Source organism: Chrysemys picta, chromosome 9 (genome assembly GCF_011386835.1).
Source record: "Chrysemys picta bellii isolate R12L10 chromosome 9, ASM1138683v2, whole genome shotgun sequence".
Classification (NCBI taxonomy): domain Eukaryota; kingdom Metazoa; phylum Chordata; order Testudines; family Emydidae; genus Chrysemys; species Chrysemys picta.
The window spans coordinates 80,497,061-80,515,221 of NC_088799.1; the positions used below are offsets into that span (position 1 = coordinate 80,497,061).

The window sequence follows — 18,161 nt, forward strand, 5'->3', positions numbered from 1 at the left end:
AAATGGTGACAAGATACTGTACATAGTGTATCAATTCCACTGACAAGCACTGTCCTTCCAGATATCAGTACCTAGGTGATGGCTGGCTGATTTCTTTGTCATTGTAAGGTCACCTTGGTACAGGGTTTTGTTTTGGGGGAATGATGGAAGAGACATTGATCAGGGTGGGCCACACAGGAGCGGCACCCCCTACAGCTACGGAATAGGGACAGTTACAGCAATGGAAGCGTCAGGAACCTAATCTGTCTTGTCTTCAGTTCTGCTGGACACCTGTCCAGGGTCTAAATTGCTACCCTATTCCTTTCACTGAGGAAGTGAGTGCCTGGCCCTTTTGTTGGTGCACAGAGGAAGGTGAAAAACCTCTCCCCACTTCCTCCTCCTGCAAAGACCATTCACAATTGTGGCTTCTATATACAGAGATGCTTCATCATCCCCTTCACCTCCTTCTCCTCCCAGCAATTGCCTCGCAGATCCCCAGGCACACATGTCCCAGAAGTCAGCTGTCACTACCAGTCCATTGGGGTCTTATGAGCCATAAATAAGCAATGTGTATAAATTGCTCTATATGTGAACCTTATTATTGAAGCTGGTGGCAAAGGCAGGAATAGAACTCATCCCATGCTGGCTCCCAGTGCTGGGCTCAGATCACGAGACACCTTTTCACAAATGCTAAGCAGTTTGCAGGAGATGCTACAGATGCTCAAAAGTTTCATGAATTCAAAACCAGGCATCTTTCTTTGAGCAAACCATGCACTGCTGCTATTTTCCCCAGCACTAGCTGGCATCCATCTCTAAGGCCTGGTTTACACACGAGTTTTGTAGCAGTGTAACTATTTTGGTTGGGGGGGAGAGTGTGAAATTTTACAGTTAGTTATCCTAGTATGTCTGCTAGTGTGGACACAGAGATATCAGTATAAAGGGGTCTATTCCTCCTCCACTATGGGAATAGCCGTACTGATATAAGCACTTTTATATGGATACAATTGAGTCCATGCTAGGGTGGTTGTACCACTTCACTCATCTGTTATAGGTAAAGCGGTACAACTGTGTGTGTAGACCAACCGGAAGGAAGAGAGACATTGCTGATCTAAAGCAGTGTTCATTAGAAGTCATGTCCAGCAGAGGGCCCTCTTGCCAGGTCCTCGTTGTGCCATTGAAAAAAATCACCCCCTCCTCTCATCTCCTAGTCAGGACCTGGGCATCCTGCAGGGAAGCCACTCAGAGACTCAGCTCCCTTCAGCTGCACAATCATCTGAATCAGCAGACACATAGCAAGGACTAAAGGGCTGTTTGCCTTTGGAATCCTCCTCAGCAGAGACAAGTGAAACAAAGCAATTGAGCCTTCTGCATTTTAAACCAGATCCTTTCAGGTTCATGTGCCATTTCCCTAGAGGTAGGTGAGCAAGGTGCAAGCGGGGGGAAAAAAGTCGACCACCTAACTCCGGTGGCAAAGGAAGATTCCCCATCCCCGCGAACTTAAATGTGAGGGTGAGAGGAACTGCAAATATCTTCTGGTCCTGCGGCTGCGTGCCACTTTCACTAGTTTGGGGTGCAGGAAGAAACGTGGCTTGACGGAGGCCAACAGCACCTTGCAGAGAGAAGCCTGCAGCATGTCATGGGCTGGTGTGTGCATTTCTAGGAGAGCAGAGCACACGTGTACATGTTAGCAAACGAAGAGCCACATCATCTCCAGAATTCCCTTCCCTCCTCCCCTTCCTCTTCTTGCTTTACAGTAACCCAGAAGACTTCTCAATCTTTTCTAGCCTGGGATTATAGTCGCAAGAGCTGCCGGCATGAAGCTTTTCCTGATTATTCTGCCTTCTCTTTTCCAAGCTGTTACAAGTAAGTGGCCGTGTTTGCAGTTCACTTTATTCAAAGTGGGGAGAAAATCAAAGTGTTTGATTATGGGTTTTGTGAATGAGGGTTTTGGGGGTAGATCTCACACGTGTTAACCGGGATGGATGGATTGCATGGAGAGTGGAATGCTAATTTCTGTCAAAATCTGCACCACTATTTGTCTCCTTATTTCCTTGCTGCATCAGTACTTCAGTTGAAGCAGAATGTCTTTGTGTCTGCATGTCTCTGTCCGTTCTGTCATTTGTTTTGGGCTTCCATGTTACCTGGAGTCTGAGAGGGAAGGAGAAACAGTGGCAAGTTACAATTCTGTTGCTTGTCCAGAAGGAAGAGAGATGTTAGATTTGAATGAGAGCAGATGGAGAAGCCATGTTAATTTCATTGTCTTAAGGTGAGCTGACAGACTGACAGACACAGGTATAAGTTTTGTGGCCCGAGTGGACAAAGAAAGGATGATAAAGGGACCCTTAAAGCTGGGTTTTAGAAAAGGATAAGGTGGCAAGTTCTTAAGTGTGCCAGTTTTACTCTGATTTGTTGTTTTGCTGTTTACCAATGACACTGCAAACTTTTCCCTGTCGCCACCTCTGGTGTGGACAGCAGAAAGATATTGAACCCAGCGAGAAGGCCAGGGTGGCTTTACCCGCCGTCCCCTCAAATCAAATAATTTTTTTATTAGCATCTCCCTTAAATGATTTGGTTTTGGAGCAGCTCAACACACCTTAACAATGAGTAACTTGCTGTTAATAGGGGGAGGGGCGTGTGTATTATATGTGCATGTTGTATATGAGTCTGAGCGTGTGTGCGCGCCAGGCAGGTACCTGCACCAAAAGGGGATACCCAGACCGCAAGGGCAGGGGTACATGCCAAGGGGCCCAAAGGGCTCTGTGTAAGAAGACGTCCCTCCGAGGGGCTGCACGTTCTGGTCCTGTATCTGTGCCACTGGTTTTGTATTTACTTGTTGCATTATTTACTTGTTGCTTAATATAACTCAAAACCAGCTCAGGGTTCTGATCTGAGGGGAAAGATTTTCTGAGGGGAAAGAAACAGGTCCCCCAAGTCACATATCTTCCTTTGCAATGTAGCGTTCTAGTGTTTGTTTTAAGTCCAGGAAAATCTGGCTAAAGGCCCAGGAGATGGAACACTGTGCTAGGGAACTGTACATTGGCATGATTATATATAGTCCTTTCTACTGTTGGAGAAACAGTAACTTAATCATCACAACATCCTGTGAACTAGGTCAGTGGCATCTCCATTCTACAAATAGAATGACTGAAGTGCAGAGAAGTCAAATGATTTGCCTGAGACCACCCCATAAGGAGAAGTCAGGGCCAGAACAGTAATTCAGGTGTGTGTGGTTCCCAGACTAGTGCTTAGTCCATTAGACCATACTTCTGTTTAACAAACACTCGTGGCTGAGTTTGTTGCTAACCCACTCCCGTTGATCCTGGCTTTGGCAATCAAGAGAGGAATGTGAGTCTCTAATGCTGAGTTTTGGGCTGACTGGGTTAGTTTATGGTTTTGAGAGGACAACACATGGAATACAGCAGTATCAGATTTGAAACCAGGCAAAGATTGGTAACTTCACCTGAGCGTCACTTTGAATGTTTGGATTGCTCAAACTCCAGACCCAAAGCCCAGCCCTCAGGGTGCAAGCCCCACATGAACCAGAACTGATAAAGGGCTCCCCCAGCCTGACACTGCCTGCAGCCTGAGACCCTGGGGTGTCATGCAGTGCTAGTGAGCTTGCCACCAAGGCAAAAATCAGGATGTGACCTCAAAAATACTGCTAGCTCTGTAGGTTGGTATAACAATCCAGGCGATAGAATTACAGCTTCAGAGTGCAAACAGATCAGTAGAGAGGCCAGGAAGGAACTGTCTAATACACAGCACTGCACAACTGGTCACATGTATTATGGGTGTTTTGCTTTCCTCCGAAACACAGAATGTATCTCCCTCCTTGCATTAGTTCTTTACCATCTCTTTCCCCTTCCTTCTCTCCATTAGTTCTTTCCTGCTTTTCCTGCATTTCTCTGATTCTTTTACCACCATCCGATTTTCGTATGCTGCATAATAATCATGTTCTTGGTCTCTGCATAGGGAAATCCCAAACTCTGTGCTGTTCATAATCCAAACCCAGATCCACAAGGGACAGCTCAGAAGCTTGGGTTTGGCTGTGAATTTGTAACTTGATACCAGCTCTTGGGAAAACCTATGTGAATAAACTCTTTGTTGTTATTTACACAGCTCCATATAGGGACAGGAGCTGTGCCACTGGGACCTGATCCAATACCCAGTGAAGTCAATGGAAAGATTCCAGTTGACTGGACTGACCCCTAAATGAACTGAAACAAAGAAATAGCAGGGACCCCTCCCCTTCCCCCCATGATGGGGAGGGATAGCTTAGTGGTTTGAGCATTGGCCTGCGAAACCCAGGGTTGTGAGTTCAATCATTGAGGGGGCCATTTAGGGGATCTGGGGCAAAAATCTGTCTGGGGATTAGTCCTGCTTTGAGCAGGGGGTTGGACTAGATGACCTCTTCAGGTCCCTTCCAAACCTGGGATTCTATGATTCTATGTGTGAGTGCAATGGAATAACACCTCACTGTGTATGTCAAGATAGGCCCTAGACACAAAGTCCAGGGGTGGAGTGGATCCAAGATTCATATTTGGAATTGGACCCATCTTTAAATCCAGGGCAAAGAGCAGATGATATGTGGGCTTCTAGCTGCAAGGCTTCATAGAAGAGAGGAGAGAGGAGGAGAATAAAGGGTTAAGCACTGCTTCTCTCCATTATTACTCTTTTCTTGCTCTCCCTTTCCTCTCCGGATGCACTCTCCTCCAAATCTAGCCTTATGCCAGAAATGTAAACGTGAACACATTCGCCGTATTAAGGGCTGAGTTAAATGTTACCATTTCCTCCATCGCTCCCTGGGGACCACTCTCCTCTTCCCTTTAATTACCCACTTGTCCTTTTTCTGCGCTTATTTCATTAGGTTTCATTTGCGGTTGCTCTGAAATCCGGAGCCCAGCATACAGAACCCATGTGTAGAGAAAGTGGAATTGGCTCCAGAGGGGCTCATTTGTGCTGTGGCTCCAGGCACCACCCAGGATGCAGCAAACCCTTCCTTTAACGGAGTGGGAAAGGGTTTTTCATGGGAATGACGGCCTAGGGCTGTCATAGCTCTCTGGCTCTGAATGCACGTGGAGTTCAGAGTGCTGCCTGTCAGCATCATCATGGCTCAGACCCGTAAGTCTTCACTGGGCCAAACCTCCCAGGGGCTATGGCAGGCGTTATGCCTGAGTCAGCCCTGGGTAGAAACTGAACAAGGAGCTCAGAATTTGGCCCTAGCATCACAACGCCAGCAACAGTTCCAGTCAGTGGTACATTTGTGACATTCATTGGCTGCGAAGGGCAGGCACCAGATGCCTCTACAGCTGGGGACTACGGTCAATATGAATGTCTCATGAAAGCAAATGATAGCACAACCCTCAGAGGAGGAGAAGGGGGGAATCTGTCACCTGACTGGGAAGTTCCTGCAGTTTAGACCTAAGGAGCAGATTTTTGAGCAAGGGAAAGTCTCTCTTTCTCCTCCCACTGGTTCCATGCGGATCTCTGGCCATGGGTCAGTGACATGCCCTCTGCCCCAGATCTCAGGGCCGCTGCGCCGGCGCATTTAAAAGGTTTTCCATTTGGCAGATCCTGGCAACCTGATTTCTATTTTAAATCCTTTATCTGCACTTTATCTTTGTTGGTGTTTTAATTCACGCCTGAATTGTTTGTCTTGCAGGGCACCTGTTTAGCCCTGCCTGATAGTGTCAAAGTACAGTGTGTGTGATCAGCATTAGGGGAGAAAAATGGTAACAACTGTGTTAACCCGTGATGTGACAGCGGTAGTAACAAACCCATCATGACTATGTTTTAAAAGCCTCCTTAAATAGACCAGGGAGCATCGAATCTAGCAGGCACGTCAGCTAACCCCCAACTTGTCCACATTCTGTTCAGCCTGAAGGCCCTGTCTCTGAAAGGGTTTGGGGATCTCCTAGTACTGGTCATGACATCACAGAGACTGCTGTCAACCCCCTTGAACCATTGCCAGCACCTCTTCATGTGAGTGATGCTGCGGAGGGACCAACTGAGTCCTCAGGACAGTATAGAAGAGGTGCACACGGGTCATTAGTTCCTAGCACCTCTGCAGCAGCAGATAGGGCTTGTAAAAGCCTCTATGTCTACCCAGCAACTAGACACCTGCGGCTGGCCTGTGCCAGCCAACTCGCTCACAGGGCTCGGGCTGCAGGGTTGCTTCGACTTCCAGGCTGGGGCTAGAAGGAAGTCAGGAAAGAATGACTCTGGTGCAGGCACCGCCTAGGGCAGATCCATTCATGTACATAGGGCTGCTGGAACTTAGAGCAGGTCCCTCACTGCTTGAGTTATGTTGGGAGCTGATTTTGCCCCCTACCAGCCCAGAATTCCAAGAGACCATTGATGGGGCCCTGGGGCAGAGCTTGTGTGTTCTGTGCCTCCTGGAGGGGCCACACACAAACGTCACCCTATATACAAGGCCAAATCCCGCTTGTCTCGCTCGTAAGAATGGTCCCATGTAAGTGAAGGGGAGACACAACATCTTGTTTTTATTTAATTTTTCACTGACATTTATTACTGCCTATGATCTGCCAACATCAAATACTTTTAATAAATAAAATTCTTTTAATGAAAAACATTAGCACACCAGAGCCACTAGAAAGAGACCCTTACATTTCCACCTGACTTACCCTTACATTTCCACCTGACTTACATTTAATTTTATTCCTACAAACAGGCAGGTGCTGCAGAAAATTAAGGGAGCAGTCCGAAATTGGGTCTGCCTTAGTCAGTGCTTTAACATGTGTTGTTTTGTATCTTGCAATAGCTTCTTGCAATATTCCCCATTTGAGACGTACATTTAACAAAGCTTTTTGTTACTGATTGTTACTAACTTCTTGAGTTTTCCAAGACTGTTGAGCCAGACCCCATGTTGCACCTTCAATGGTGAGGCTGTAGTTTCTTGAACAAGAAAAACTGTGATTAACAGTTCTGACTTTATGGGGGAGTTTCCTCATTTTACAATATAAAACAATATGTGTGACTATATTCCAGAATCCTCACACCTCTCTGCTCAAGCTTTCTTTCTAGCTCACTTAAAACTTTTAGCTTCAGAAGCAATGATGGATTGCATTTATTTCCCCCCGAAAATTGTGGCCAGCTGCCCAGCCCAGGAACAGTGTGAAGTCTGTTGAATCTAGCCTGTTCACACAAGCACCATCTGAGGTATGAGAAGCAGATTGTCATTGACAAAGATATGTCCCTGAGTAAGCTAGTGTTCCCCACAAATAATTTAACTCACAATGCAATATTTGTGTTTGTTTCCCTGAAGGCAGAAGCTGCTTACCTAGAAACTATTCAAATCAGAGAGATTCAGGCAAGAATTAAAATTTACTGGTGGTCTGTTCAGCATATAGAAAGAACTTCTCCACAGCTAAAACTGAACATTTCTCCAAGATCTAACTACCTGTACAGTGAGTGCAACAGAGTTTGTAAGATTGTCCTTAATCATCAGTCCACCTGATGATCCATGATATTACACATCCTGTCTCTCTTAGGTACTTATATGGCCCCCGTTATCAGAGTGCCTCACAGTCTTTAATGTATTTATCCTCACAATGGCCCTGTGTGGTAGGGAAGTGCTATTATCTCCATTTTTACAGCTGGAGAACTGCAGCACAGAAAGGTTAAGTGACTTACCCAAGCGCACACAGGAAGTCTGTGTCTATAATCTATCTATGGCATTCACAGGGTGACTAACACCTTGGTATGTAAGCACCATATAAGAATTTAAATCCCTGAGCCTACATGCATTCAGGGCCGCCCAGAGGGGGGGGGGGCAAGTGGGGCAATTTGCCCCAGGCCCCATGCCCCGCAGGGGCCCTTCGAGCCCTGGCTGAGAATCCCTTTCCTGGCTAGAGGCGCTTTTTTACTTACCCGGCAGCGGTCTGGGTTTTCAGTGGCATTTCGGCAGCGGGTCCTTCAGTGCTGCCGAAGATGCAGAGCGACTGAAGGACCCGCCGCCGCCGCAGACTCGGAGCACCGCCCGGTGAGTATGTCCGCTCCCCTGCTTTGCCCCAGACCCCCTGAATCCTCTGGGCAGCCCTGCATGCATTAGTAAGAGTTCTAGCATTAGGCCTTATGCTAGCAATCAAACCCTAGTATTATTCCCCTCTGTATTTAAGGGTAGGGAGCATCCTTAGAAAATTGAACCTTTACTGCTAGCCATTCTTTGATACAGGAGGGCATGGCTCGAGAGAGAGATGGAAGGTTTTCTAGATGATATCAGTGTGTTTTATAGAACAAGAGAGAAGGTGAGATGATATCTTGAATCTTTGGATCTTTAGGAATCTCTGATCTTCTTCTAGTGCCATGAAAAGAAAAAGAAGACCTTAGCACATATACAATATGCTTGCCCCACTCATCCATCGACTCTTGCACCATTTGTTTGTTCTACATCTGCTGTATTATAAGAAGAGAAAAGATATTCTTTGTCCAACTCGTCGGACTAGAGGTGACACACAGATTTGCTTCATTCATAGTGAGAGAGAGCTGAGGCACAGCCATGCTGTTTCATGAGGTATCGATCTGTATGTTTTCAAGCTTCTTCTGCACAGTGAAACACTTAATAAATATACTCCAACCTCACCTGGAGCACAAGTTGTGCCAAACACACAATTAACACAACTATTTGTGCAAGCCACTTCAGATAATGTAGTAATAAAACATAAGTGAAATTACAAAGCTTGCAAAAAATGAATATAAGACGAGGGATATATTTTAAAAGTTCCAGAGAAACATTAGCTAAGTTCTTTTCTTGGATTGTGAATATGTACATAATACCTCCATATTTGTTTTGCATACCTTTGGTTTGCATAGATATATTTGCCGCTGTGATCCCCAAAGATGTCAAAACAATTTATAAAGAGCCCACAGAAATGCAGCCACCTCTGGGGGGGTGGGCAACAGGGTGCAAAAGCACAGTGCACTGTACAAAATTGGTAAGAGAAGAAATTTTGGCCAGGGAGACCGGGGTAAGCTCTGTCTCTTACAGAAAGGGCCACGTGATCCCCATTGCAGGCATCTGCATCCCAGGCCATTATTAATCCCTCTGGTATTTGTGGCAGCAACTCTGTCCATCTCCTGCAGAAAAACTCCTGGCGCTCAAACACAGGGAGAGTGCAACAAAAGGTGCAGCATGGAAAGTAAGAGAGAGGAGAGAGAGCCACACTGTTTGACTCCCCTGAAAATAATTTGGAGCTGCCCTTGCTGTGATTGTCCAACGGGCAGTGGTTTGCCTGAATGTAGCTCATAGCTGCAAACCGTCCTTTGAAATGTTTGTCCATTTGTTTGCTGTCTCTAGATTTCCACAAACGTGACCAGGCAGCTGTTCGTAGATGTGTGGAGATCAAGCCTGGTAGAGGTGGAAGTACAGCCCAGACCTCCTGATTGCAGTGTTTTAACCCCAGGAGGACAAGGCTGTAATCGGCCACTGCAGTTTTTTCCTGTTGCTCTTCAATAGTATTTTTTGCAACCAATACACTCCAGTGTATTTGAAGGGAAACATGGTGGTGCATTAAGATTGGCTTCAATCTGTGGAAACTACTCTGGATGTTCTAGCCATGAGGGTCTCTCAGGCTCTGAAGTGAGGGACCCCAAATAAGTTTGTTCCCTTCTACCCAGATTGACACCCGCCTCCCAGCCAATGATTAATACAGAGGTGTCATTAGCAGGGATTGAAAGGGATCCGAATGTGACTATCAGTGGGAAGCTGGGGTTACTCAAGGTGCCTCCAGTGGATTTCTGTGGCTGTGAAATTCAAGATCTATTAGAACGTGCTGGGAGAGCACTTCACATTCATTTCCGGGATCAGGACCAGAGCAGGCTTGAGGAGTGTCAGTAAGTCATGGAGCCTTTCACCTCAAAGCCCTTTCTAAACATTAGTGAATTGATCTTCACAGTCTGCCTATGGGGGAGGGAAATATTATTACCCCTTTTCTGGAGAGAAATGATTTCCCCTAAGTCAGAGGCAAGCCTAGGACTCAGGAATTCTGGCACCCACTTCTGTGCTTGGACAGCTAGACCATCCCCTCTGTGAAATAAACGGTGAGTCTCGGCCCATCTCCCAGTGGGCAGGCATCTGCATCCCTGAAAACACAACTAACACCTCTCGATTCCCTCGTAGGCATGTTTAGTACAGAAGTTATGGACTGACTGAACCACGGAGATTGAACTCTGGTCACACTGGTGAGGGACACTTACCCTGCTGCTACCTGGGCTGTACTTCTTTTGTGGACCCTCAGTCTCCAGGGCTATCAGTCCAGTAGATTTTCACCATTAGGTTGTAGGAAGAACAGATGTCCATACTGTCACTGTTAGCTCTACCTCCGATACTGTTGATTGAGAGAGGCTATAGACTCCTGCAGAAAGTAGCAGGAGTGGACAAGGATGATCTTGGGGCTCTGTTCGTTCCTTACTGAAAGTTCCCAATGGCTGGTGATGAGCAATTGCTCAGCATCCCTAAGGGGGCTGGGTTCCACCTTGCCTCCCGTCCAGTTCAGTGTGTATATGGGGCTGTTGGGAGGGCTGATGGGGAGATGTGATGACACCCAGCTATATTTCCAGCTCATCTGACCCAATCAGTGCTGTTGAAAGCCTTGCCCAGTGTCTGAGACCAGGGCATGGATGAGAGCGACATGTCTGAACTCAATGCAGGTAAAACTGTGGTGGAGTTGGTTGGCAGGGGAAGTCCTTCTTTTGCCAGGTGTGTCTGCCAGGTGTGGTCAGAGTTTGCCATCTGGGGTGATCGTTGGTCCAGCGTTGCTGTTAGAGGCTGGTGGAGCTGCAGTGACCAAAATGGCTTTTTTCATCCTTGTTTGGCCTGGAGCGTGCTATTGACATGGACTTTGCTACCAAAAGCCATGTCTTTGTCTCCTCCATACTATGCTGCTACATGGCCTACCTGGGGAACTTCGGCAGACTGCGACGGTGGTCTATTTTGTTGGAAGTACATGGCACAAGGACTCCAGAGTCAGCATTGGCTGCTGCCTGTTGGCTTCCAGGTGCAGTCTGTGTTTACCTCCAAAGTCCCCCTGAATAGCTTGGGACCTGTATGCTGCAGAGGCAGCTCTCTCCTTCTGTGGCATTGGGGGTGCTGAAGCTGGAACCCCCTTGGTATAAGAAAGAGGAGGCTGATTGATGGCAGAGTGTTCTCTGGGAGGAGCCCTCCACTTTGGAACGGACTCCTTGCTTTGGCTGCAATGGCTTGATCCTGCTGATTTTCAGGGCAGGGTACAAGACCCATCTATCTCCCCAGGCTTTTGGGGCAGAGGTGGTGTCTGGAGCTCAGGATAGATGCGTCTTGATGTCTGATATGAGCCTAAATGAATACATTCACTTTAAATCAGAGAACTACATATTCAGAGCTCTGCAATGGAGACGCTGACCCCAGGCAGAGCCTGAAATGGAATCCTGACGTGTCTCCAGCTCTGATGGAAGGAGAGCAGACCCAGCTGTTGGAGATGCCCAGACATTGACGTGTGATACTGAATACTCCCCAGCTGTCAGATGCTGCCTTCAAAACGGGAAAGAAAGAGCTCGGGGCGGCGGGGCAGGGAGGGTTCTGTTTGATCCCAACTGGTGGATTAATTCTCAGGTTCTGGAACATGCCCGAAGTGCCCACGCTGCACCTAGAACAGTTCTAAGAAGTTGCAACTTTGCCCACAAATGGCTCTGTATTGTAACTTAAGATGCAGCAAGGAGGACAAGCACTGGCTGTGGCTGTTAGAAATGTTGTTCGGATCAGTTTTATGGCCTAGGATGGATATAGCTCTCTCCAGCGGTTTTTGGGAAAGCTCCAGTTTTTTAGGGAAAGATTCATGGATTCAGTCTATTGCTGCTCCAAATATTAAACACTTTTAATCATGTTGATTAGCTCCAGAGGGTGTTGCAGGCATTTTGGGACCATGTTTCCCTCAGAACAAACGTCCCAGATGCGTCAATAAATCTGATAAAAGGTTAACGGGTCCCCAGGGCCCATGTGGAAGATATACGGCTGGGGACCCTGCCAGGGTCTGCTGTTTTGCTGCTCCAACCAATTGTTACAGAGAGGCTGCTGAAACGCTGAGTTAATGTGGAAAAATACTTCCGATCCAGGCAGCGTCAGCCTGTGAAAAGATCGGGCATTCATGCAGATGAGCCTTTGGTGAGACTGTAAACTGTTCGGGATAGGGACTGCGTCCGCCCAGGGTGTAGTAGCTTTTGGGTGCTATTTTGCACTATAAATAACGTCACTGTGCATATTGTGTGCTCCCCGCTGTTAGCCACTGGCGTAGTAAATCAGAGGCAGCTTCTAGGGTGTCGCCTGTTCACTGCAAACTGCTTTGAGTTCCATCCGCTCCTTTTCCTTGTCCTCTGGAGCACCTCTCTAGAAACGGGCCAAACCCTAAAGAGATGTCTATGCTTCACGGAAGGACCATTCTGATTAGAATCCAGTCTCTGGCGCTAGCACACTCTCTGCATTTCTCTGGTCACTGAGGGCAGTGGCGAGAAATTGGGATCTTTGCTGCCTAAGAGTTCAGTGACTCCTGCTGCAAAACCCGGCTGCAATCCTCCCCCCGAGGCACGAGGAAGGGGGGGTGCCGTGAACAGTATTGTGATGACCCCGATGGTCTGTGAACTCCCCTCACCACCAGTAGGAGAAATTCTATTAGCCCCTAGGAATCTGATAACCCTGTGACTGACCCAGAATAAAGCCATGTTCAGAGGGGCACTTGGAAGGGAGGAAAGGGTCACCGCCCTCTCTGCTATCCTGCAGCTGTGGCAGCTTTCCAAGCACATAGCATGCTGTCTGTGTTTCTATTGCATCCTGCCACCCGTATAGAGAAGATTGCCCACATGCCCCTACACTTGGAACAGTCTTCTCCCACAGCTCCTCTTTGAGACTCACAGATCTCCCTTTAAAATTCATTCCCCTTGCCTCCACCACAGGCCAACTTTGACTGGGACTGATGCCTCTCTCCCACCTCTGACGGTTTGGACTGTAGCTGTCTAAGTTAAACTGCAAGCTGCTTGGGGCAGGGACTGCTTTAGACTAAGTGCCGGCTTCGACACTGACTTATACCACTTATACCTGCTGCCAGTCCTGTCTCCACGTTCCTCTTCTTTTTATTACAACTTGCCTCTGGGGTCATAATCATCTCAGTAAAATACACCAGCTTGAATCCTTGGGACTCAGGGATTGGGAGAGGGAGAGGAGAAATGACCCAACCACCCAAAACACATCCATTGCCAGGTGAAATGGTGAGTGGTACAAAGGACACTCACTGCCCCACATTATGAAATCCGCTAATAGATGCGTCTTCAGTGTTAAACACAGATCGTCAGCCACTATCCGTGGGAATGTTAGCAGCAGCAGAAAACCTTGAATGACAAGCCCGGGCTGTTCACACTGTTCTGTCACAGCCATAGACTGCGATAGCTTCCTCAGGCCCTGATCAAAGGCGAGTGCATGGAAACATTTTGCTTGATCTGGAGAGTGCTTTTGACACAGTTAATTGTAGGATATTAATGAACAGAGCTGAGTGGCTGGGGTGCTTTGAAGCTCTGATTGACGTTTCAGAGCTGCCTGACGGAAAGGGCTCAGCAAAGTGGAGGTTTAAGTTACTGAGGCTAATGATCACAGGGAGTGAACTGCACCTCAGGGGAGGGTGGCTTTTCCAGAGGCTGGTTTGTTATACTGTAGTTAATAATGTGTCTGAGTCTCTTCTGCTTTCCTTGGCGTACGTAACTCCATGAAAAGACCTCCTGTTCCCAGTTCAGCCTGTACACCAAGCTGCCTCTCTGCTGTGCCGCCTGGAACCACCCCAGAGAAGGGGCTGTCACTCCCCACACCAGAGGGTCCCTCTACACCTTTTCCTGAGGTTGCTGCCATCTTAGAAGAGCAGTCAGTGTGAGTCAAGCCACCTCCTGCTCCTCTGCCGAGGTCCCATCTAGTCCAGCTCCCCGGCCAGTGCAGGTTTGGCCCCTACAGTCTATTCTCCAGTCTGATTTTCAGTGACATAAAGGATGCAGCAGCCACCATTTCACAGTCTAATAGATCTCCAACTCCTTTGTGTCTCATTAGGGAGTGACCCCATGTTGGCTGGAAGTAACCTGGCCAGCCCTGGAGATCTGATGTCTGACCCAGCAGGAGTTATTTTACTCCCCCTTGGAACATAAGTGGGTTTCAGCTCCAAACAGAGTAGGAGTGACAGCGACCTCCTGCCTAAAGGGCCTTATCTTGATTGTCGCTGGCACCCCATCACCTCACACATACCCCGCTGAGCATGGCCCATGTCCTGCGGAGCAGTCCTGCCACCCAAAGCCCAGAGGGAGGACACTTTGGAGTGAGTCATGTAGGCGGGAAGTCAGTGTCGGGTCTCGTGTCCTCCTTTGTAGTTTTCTTGTGGTGGGGAAAGATGCTGGATTGACAGTCCCGGAGACCGATGGCCTCGATTTCTCCTCAGAGCAGGCACAGCATGGCTCCCCCTCTTCATCCCCCTCAATGTGCCTTATCCATTCCCATGAAACCCAACCCCCTAGGGGACTTCAGCCTCAATGATCAGCCAAATTCCTCCTGAACCTCACCCCTTCTCCTGTCAGGCATTTCAAGGGCCATTCACCCAGCAGATAATGAGGATTTAAAAACTAAATTAACCAAGTTACAAGAGGAGACTATGTGTCTGTGTCTGTATCGAACATAGTGCCACGGTGAGCTTCATACCACAAGAACCAGCTCTCCCCTTACATAATGTACAGCAGCAAGCTGTATGGTTCTCAGTAAATAGCAATAATCCGGTGGCAGAATCTATTAGTATTAACTGTCCTGGTGATTTTGTGGCATGTCTTTCACGTTGGCCACAAAACAGCCATTTGATGAGCACGTCTTGCCATCACTGCTGACCTGTGCTGGATTGTTTTTCATAATGATGATTTTTCTGCAAGCATTTTCTGAGATGCCTCCACTGTCCCAGATGGAATCGTCGGATGGAGGTGCAGAATTTGCTACTGCTTCTATTTCCTGTTCTCTCATTTGAGAGGGAGGAGGGGAAATGTCTCTTGGCTATGGTGAGACATCTCTTCATGCTCTTACAATGTCAGGGCATGTCTGCTCTTTGCAGTTCTCAGACCCTGCCAGAGCACTGGGAGACATCTGAACAATCAAGGAGCATGGTCCAGATGGACTAGTGCTGCTAGAATCCTACTGATAAGTCATGCCAGATGGGACTGGGCTAATGTGCAGTAATAGGGTACCATACAGTAATGGATTGCCGTGTCCTGGCAAGATCAGCACTAGTAAGCCAAGGGTGAGAGGTGGGTCTTAAGCCAGCCGTAGGCAGGGACAGGTGACTGGCCTGTTCAAGGATGCTTTTTGACTGTGTCTTGCTTTCCTTTGGCAGAGTCTCTTCTGGTTCATTCCAGGCTGGACAGCTATGCCTGCCCTTTGGGACAGTTCCCCTGTGGCAACCTGTCTGTCTGTTTACCCCAGCTCCTGCACTGCAATGGAGAGAAGGACTGCGACAACGGTGCCGACGAAGAGAACTGCGGTAATTAGCTAACCTCACAGCCTGTCCCCTCTTTCCATTTCTCCTTGCCGCCAGACCAAAGGCAGATGCCCTGTAGTTAATAAACCATGTGGACCTGGAAATCCCAGATCCAGAACCACCAATATATTCAAGGGGATTCTGGGAACATGAACACAGGGCCAGACTTTAAGGGTCACTTATGGTTACTTGGCTGCCTTGCAGTGATCACTGAAGGTATAAATCTCTTACTGGGAGAGTACAATTTCCTCTGACCTTCTAATAATGACACAGATGTCTAGGTATGGGGTTGTCAGACGGAGATCATCCCAGCCTTAAATGTAGGAATGTAAGACCCAGCAGAAGAGGAATATCCTGTCAGGACACAGTAGAGAGTCAAAGGGGCAGTGGGCAGGAGCTAGCGTAAACTAGAGATGGGCTGAAGTCACCAAACATGGGGCTGGATCCAGGTTTTGAACACCCCATGTTTCAGGGGATTCGGATCTAAGGCTTATAAAAATGGGCTCCAACTGCAAGAACCAGCTTTAGGTCAGATTCTGAATTCCCTCCCTCCGAGTTCAGGGGTATTCTGATCCAGGTGTTTGGTTCAGGCCCAGCGCTGATGTAAACGTCTCTCAAGCACGTGGTTCCCAGCACTAAGATCAGGAATCAGAGTGGGGGTGAGCGAGCCTGGGGGAGGCTGGGCATGGGGAGGAGCAGTGAGTGAGTCTGCTTTGAGATGCGGGGGGGGGGAGGGATGGGGAAGGGGGACAAACCCACATGACTTCTGCCTTCTCTTTTCTAGTGGATAATAGCGGGTGGCTGCAGATCTTGGATGACATGCAGCAAACCAAGGGCAACAGAGCCACTAAGGAAGAGGAGACCCCAGTCTGTGGTGAGTATTTCCATTCCTGGTGCTGGCTTTGTATTCCCTCCTCTTCTACTGTGTCTTCCCCAGCCTCCCCATGCTACTGCTCAAGCCCTCCTGTCTCCCCCGCTTCCTCCCCTTTTGTGCTCTCTCTGCCCCTTTTCCCCTCTCATCATCCCTCTTTCATTCCTGTCTCTCACGCCCCTCCCTCTGGAATGGGATAGGGTTGCCCCTGCATGGCAAAGGTGCTACCTCGTGACCCTGTGAGGTTTGAACAAGCCCTAAAGTTGGGATCCTGGGAAGTTGGTAAAATCTCACCCTGGAGCCTAACCCAAAATTCAGACTGAGCTTTGCTCAGGTTTGGGGGAGTTCGACTCACCCTCCCTCACTCCCACCAGGGTGAATCTGCTTTTTTGGTCTTCCTGGTTCTGTCCAGGCCTGGATGTGCTGAAATACCCCAACCAAGGCTGGCCCTGCGAGATTCCCAGCCCAGACCTGAGAAGTTCAAGAAAGCATCTCTCCCCTTCTATCTCCTCTCCCTTCACACATCCTGCCTCTCCTTTCATCCCCTCCACTGCTCCCGTGTTGCTCTTTAGGAGTGTGTCTGCCGTCCCCTGCCCCTTTGACCCCGACATATCCAGCCAGCCCTGACCCCTCTCTGTGCACCAGTGTGTCCTTTTATCTGCTCACCTGCCCAGCCATATACTGAGATCCTGTCTGTCTCCAGTCTCACTGTTTCCCTTGTGCTTGTCCCCAGTGCTTGACCGGTTCCCAGAGGAATGCCAGTGCCAGGGAAGGACGATAGATTGCACCGGCCAGAACTTGCACACCGTCCCCTGGGTCTCCTCCAACGTGACGAAGCTGTGAGTAACAGGGGCCACCATGGGGTAAATGTATCCCTTTCTTTGCAAAATTGGAGCCAGTGGGAAATTCGCCCTGGTGATTCCCATTTTTAGCCTGTCTCACTGTGCTGCATAGCATCAATCATCAAGGGGGTAGTGCCACCTAGTGGCAAGGCTGCAGAGGAAGCTAGTTCCAAAGGTGATAATGCAGAGAAATTTGTGCCTGTTATCTAGCAAACTGAGTCTGGGATTATCACAAGGAGACCTTTATTGCTTAGATTAAGGATGCCCCAGATGCTCAAATCTCAGCTTTTCCCTAATCCTCTATGATCAAACCCATGAGGCTGTATTTTAATGCTGGAGGTGCTGCTGCCAGGTGCTCTGTGCCAATCAGGCAAGAGAGGTCTAAGCCACCAATAGCTGGAGAGATGGCTGGTAAACTGTGAGCCTTTTGGCCAAAGCCCCAGGCTTCATCCCCCAGGGTAGGCCTAACTGCAAAGTGCTTGCTGTGAAGGCAAGAAGAAAATTTTGACATCAAACGGAATGAATTTCCCATCCATTAGTTTGTACTGAGTTGTTGTCTTTCCCTGGATTATTGGCATTAAATAATGGACCCTTTGCATTTCTCTAGCCCCTTTCTACCGAGGGTGAATAACTCTGCAAGGGGCTGTGAACCTTGCCTAAAAAATTGGCATGTCCGATATTTGGGGCCATGCAGCGTTTTGCGCTCATGACATCTGAGCGGCATGCACAGACGGCAGAACGAGCCTGGCCACTCAGTCTGAGCAGGCAAACGCCATTTGCATACAGGAATCGGGGTGGGGGGGGGAAGGGTTGCAGCACTCAAAACCCTCAGGTGTCAAAAATGATGCAGGCAATTCAAGAACTGCTGTTGGCAAATGCGATCAGTAATGGATAGCAGAGAGCCACCCGTCTCACACACGTTACTCAGATAAG

The 18,161-nt window shown here is 48.4% G+C and overlaps 1 protein-coding gene across 1 annotated transcript in view; it reads left to right on the plus strand.

Moving 5' to 3' along the window:
- Positions 1–1,186: 1,186 nt before the first annotated feature.
- The window catches only part of LOC101952781 (relaxin receptor 1-like), a 43,804-nt gene continuing 26,829 nt past the window's right edge, over positions 1,187–18,161 (plus strand). Inside the window, exons 1-4 of the mRNA XM_005279548.4 lie at positions 1,187–1,842; positions 15,372–15,518; positions 16,300–16,389; positions 17,120–17,225. Coding sequence (XP_005279605.2) covers positions 1,794–1,842; positions 15,372–15,518; positions 16,300–16,389; positions 17,120–17,225 — 392 coding nt within the window. The 5' untranslated portion in view covers positions 1,187–1,793. The remainder of the gene's footprint in view (positions 1,843–15,371; positions 15,519–16,299; positions 16,390–17,119; positions 17,226–18,161) is intronic.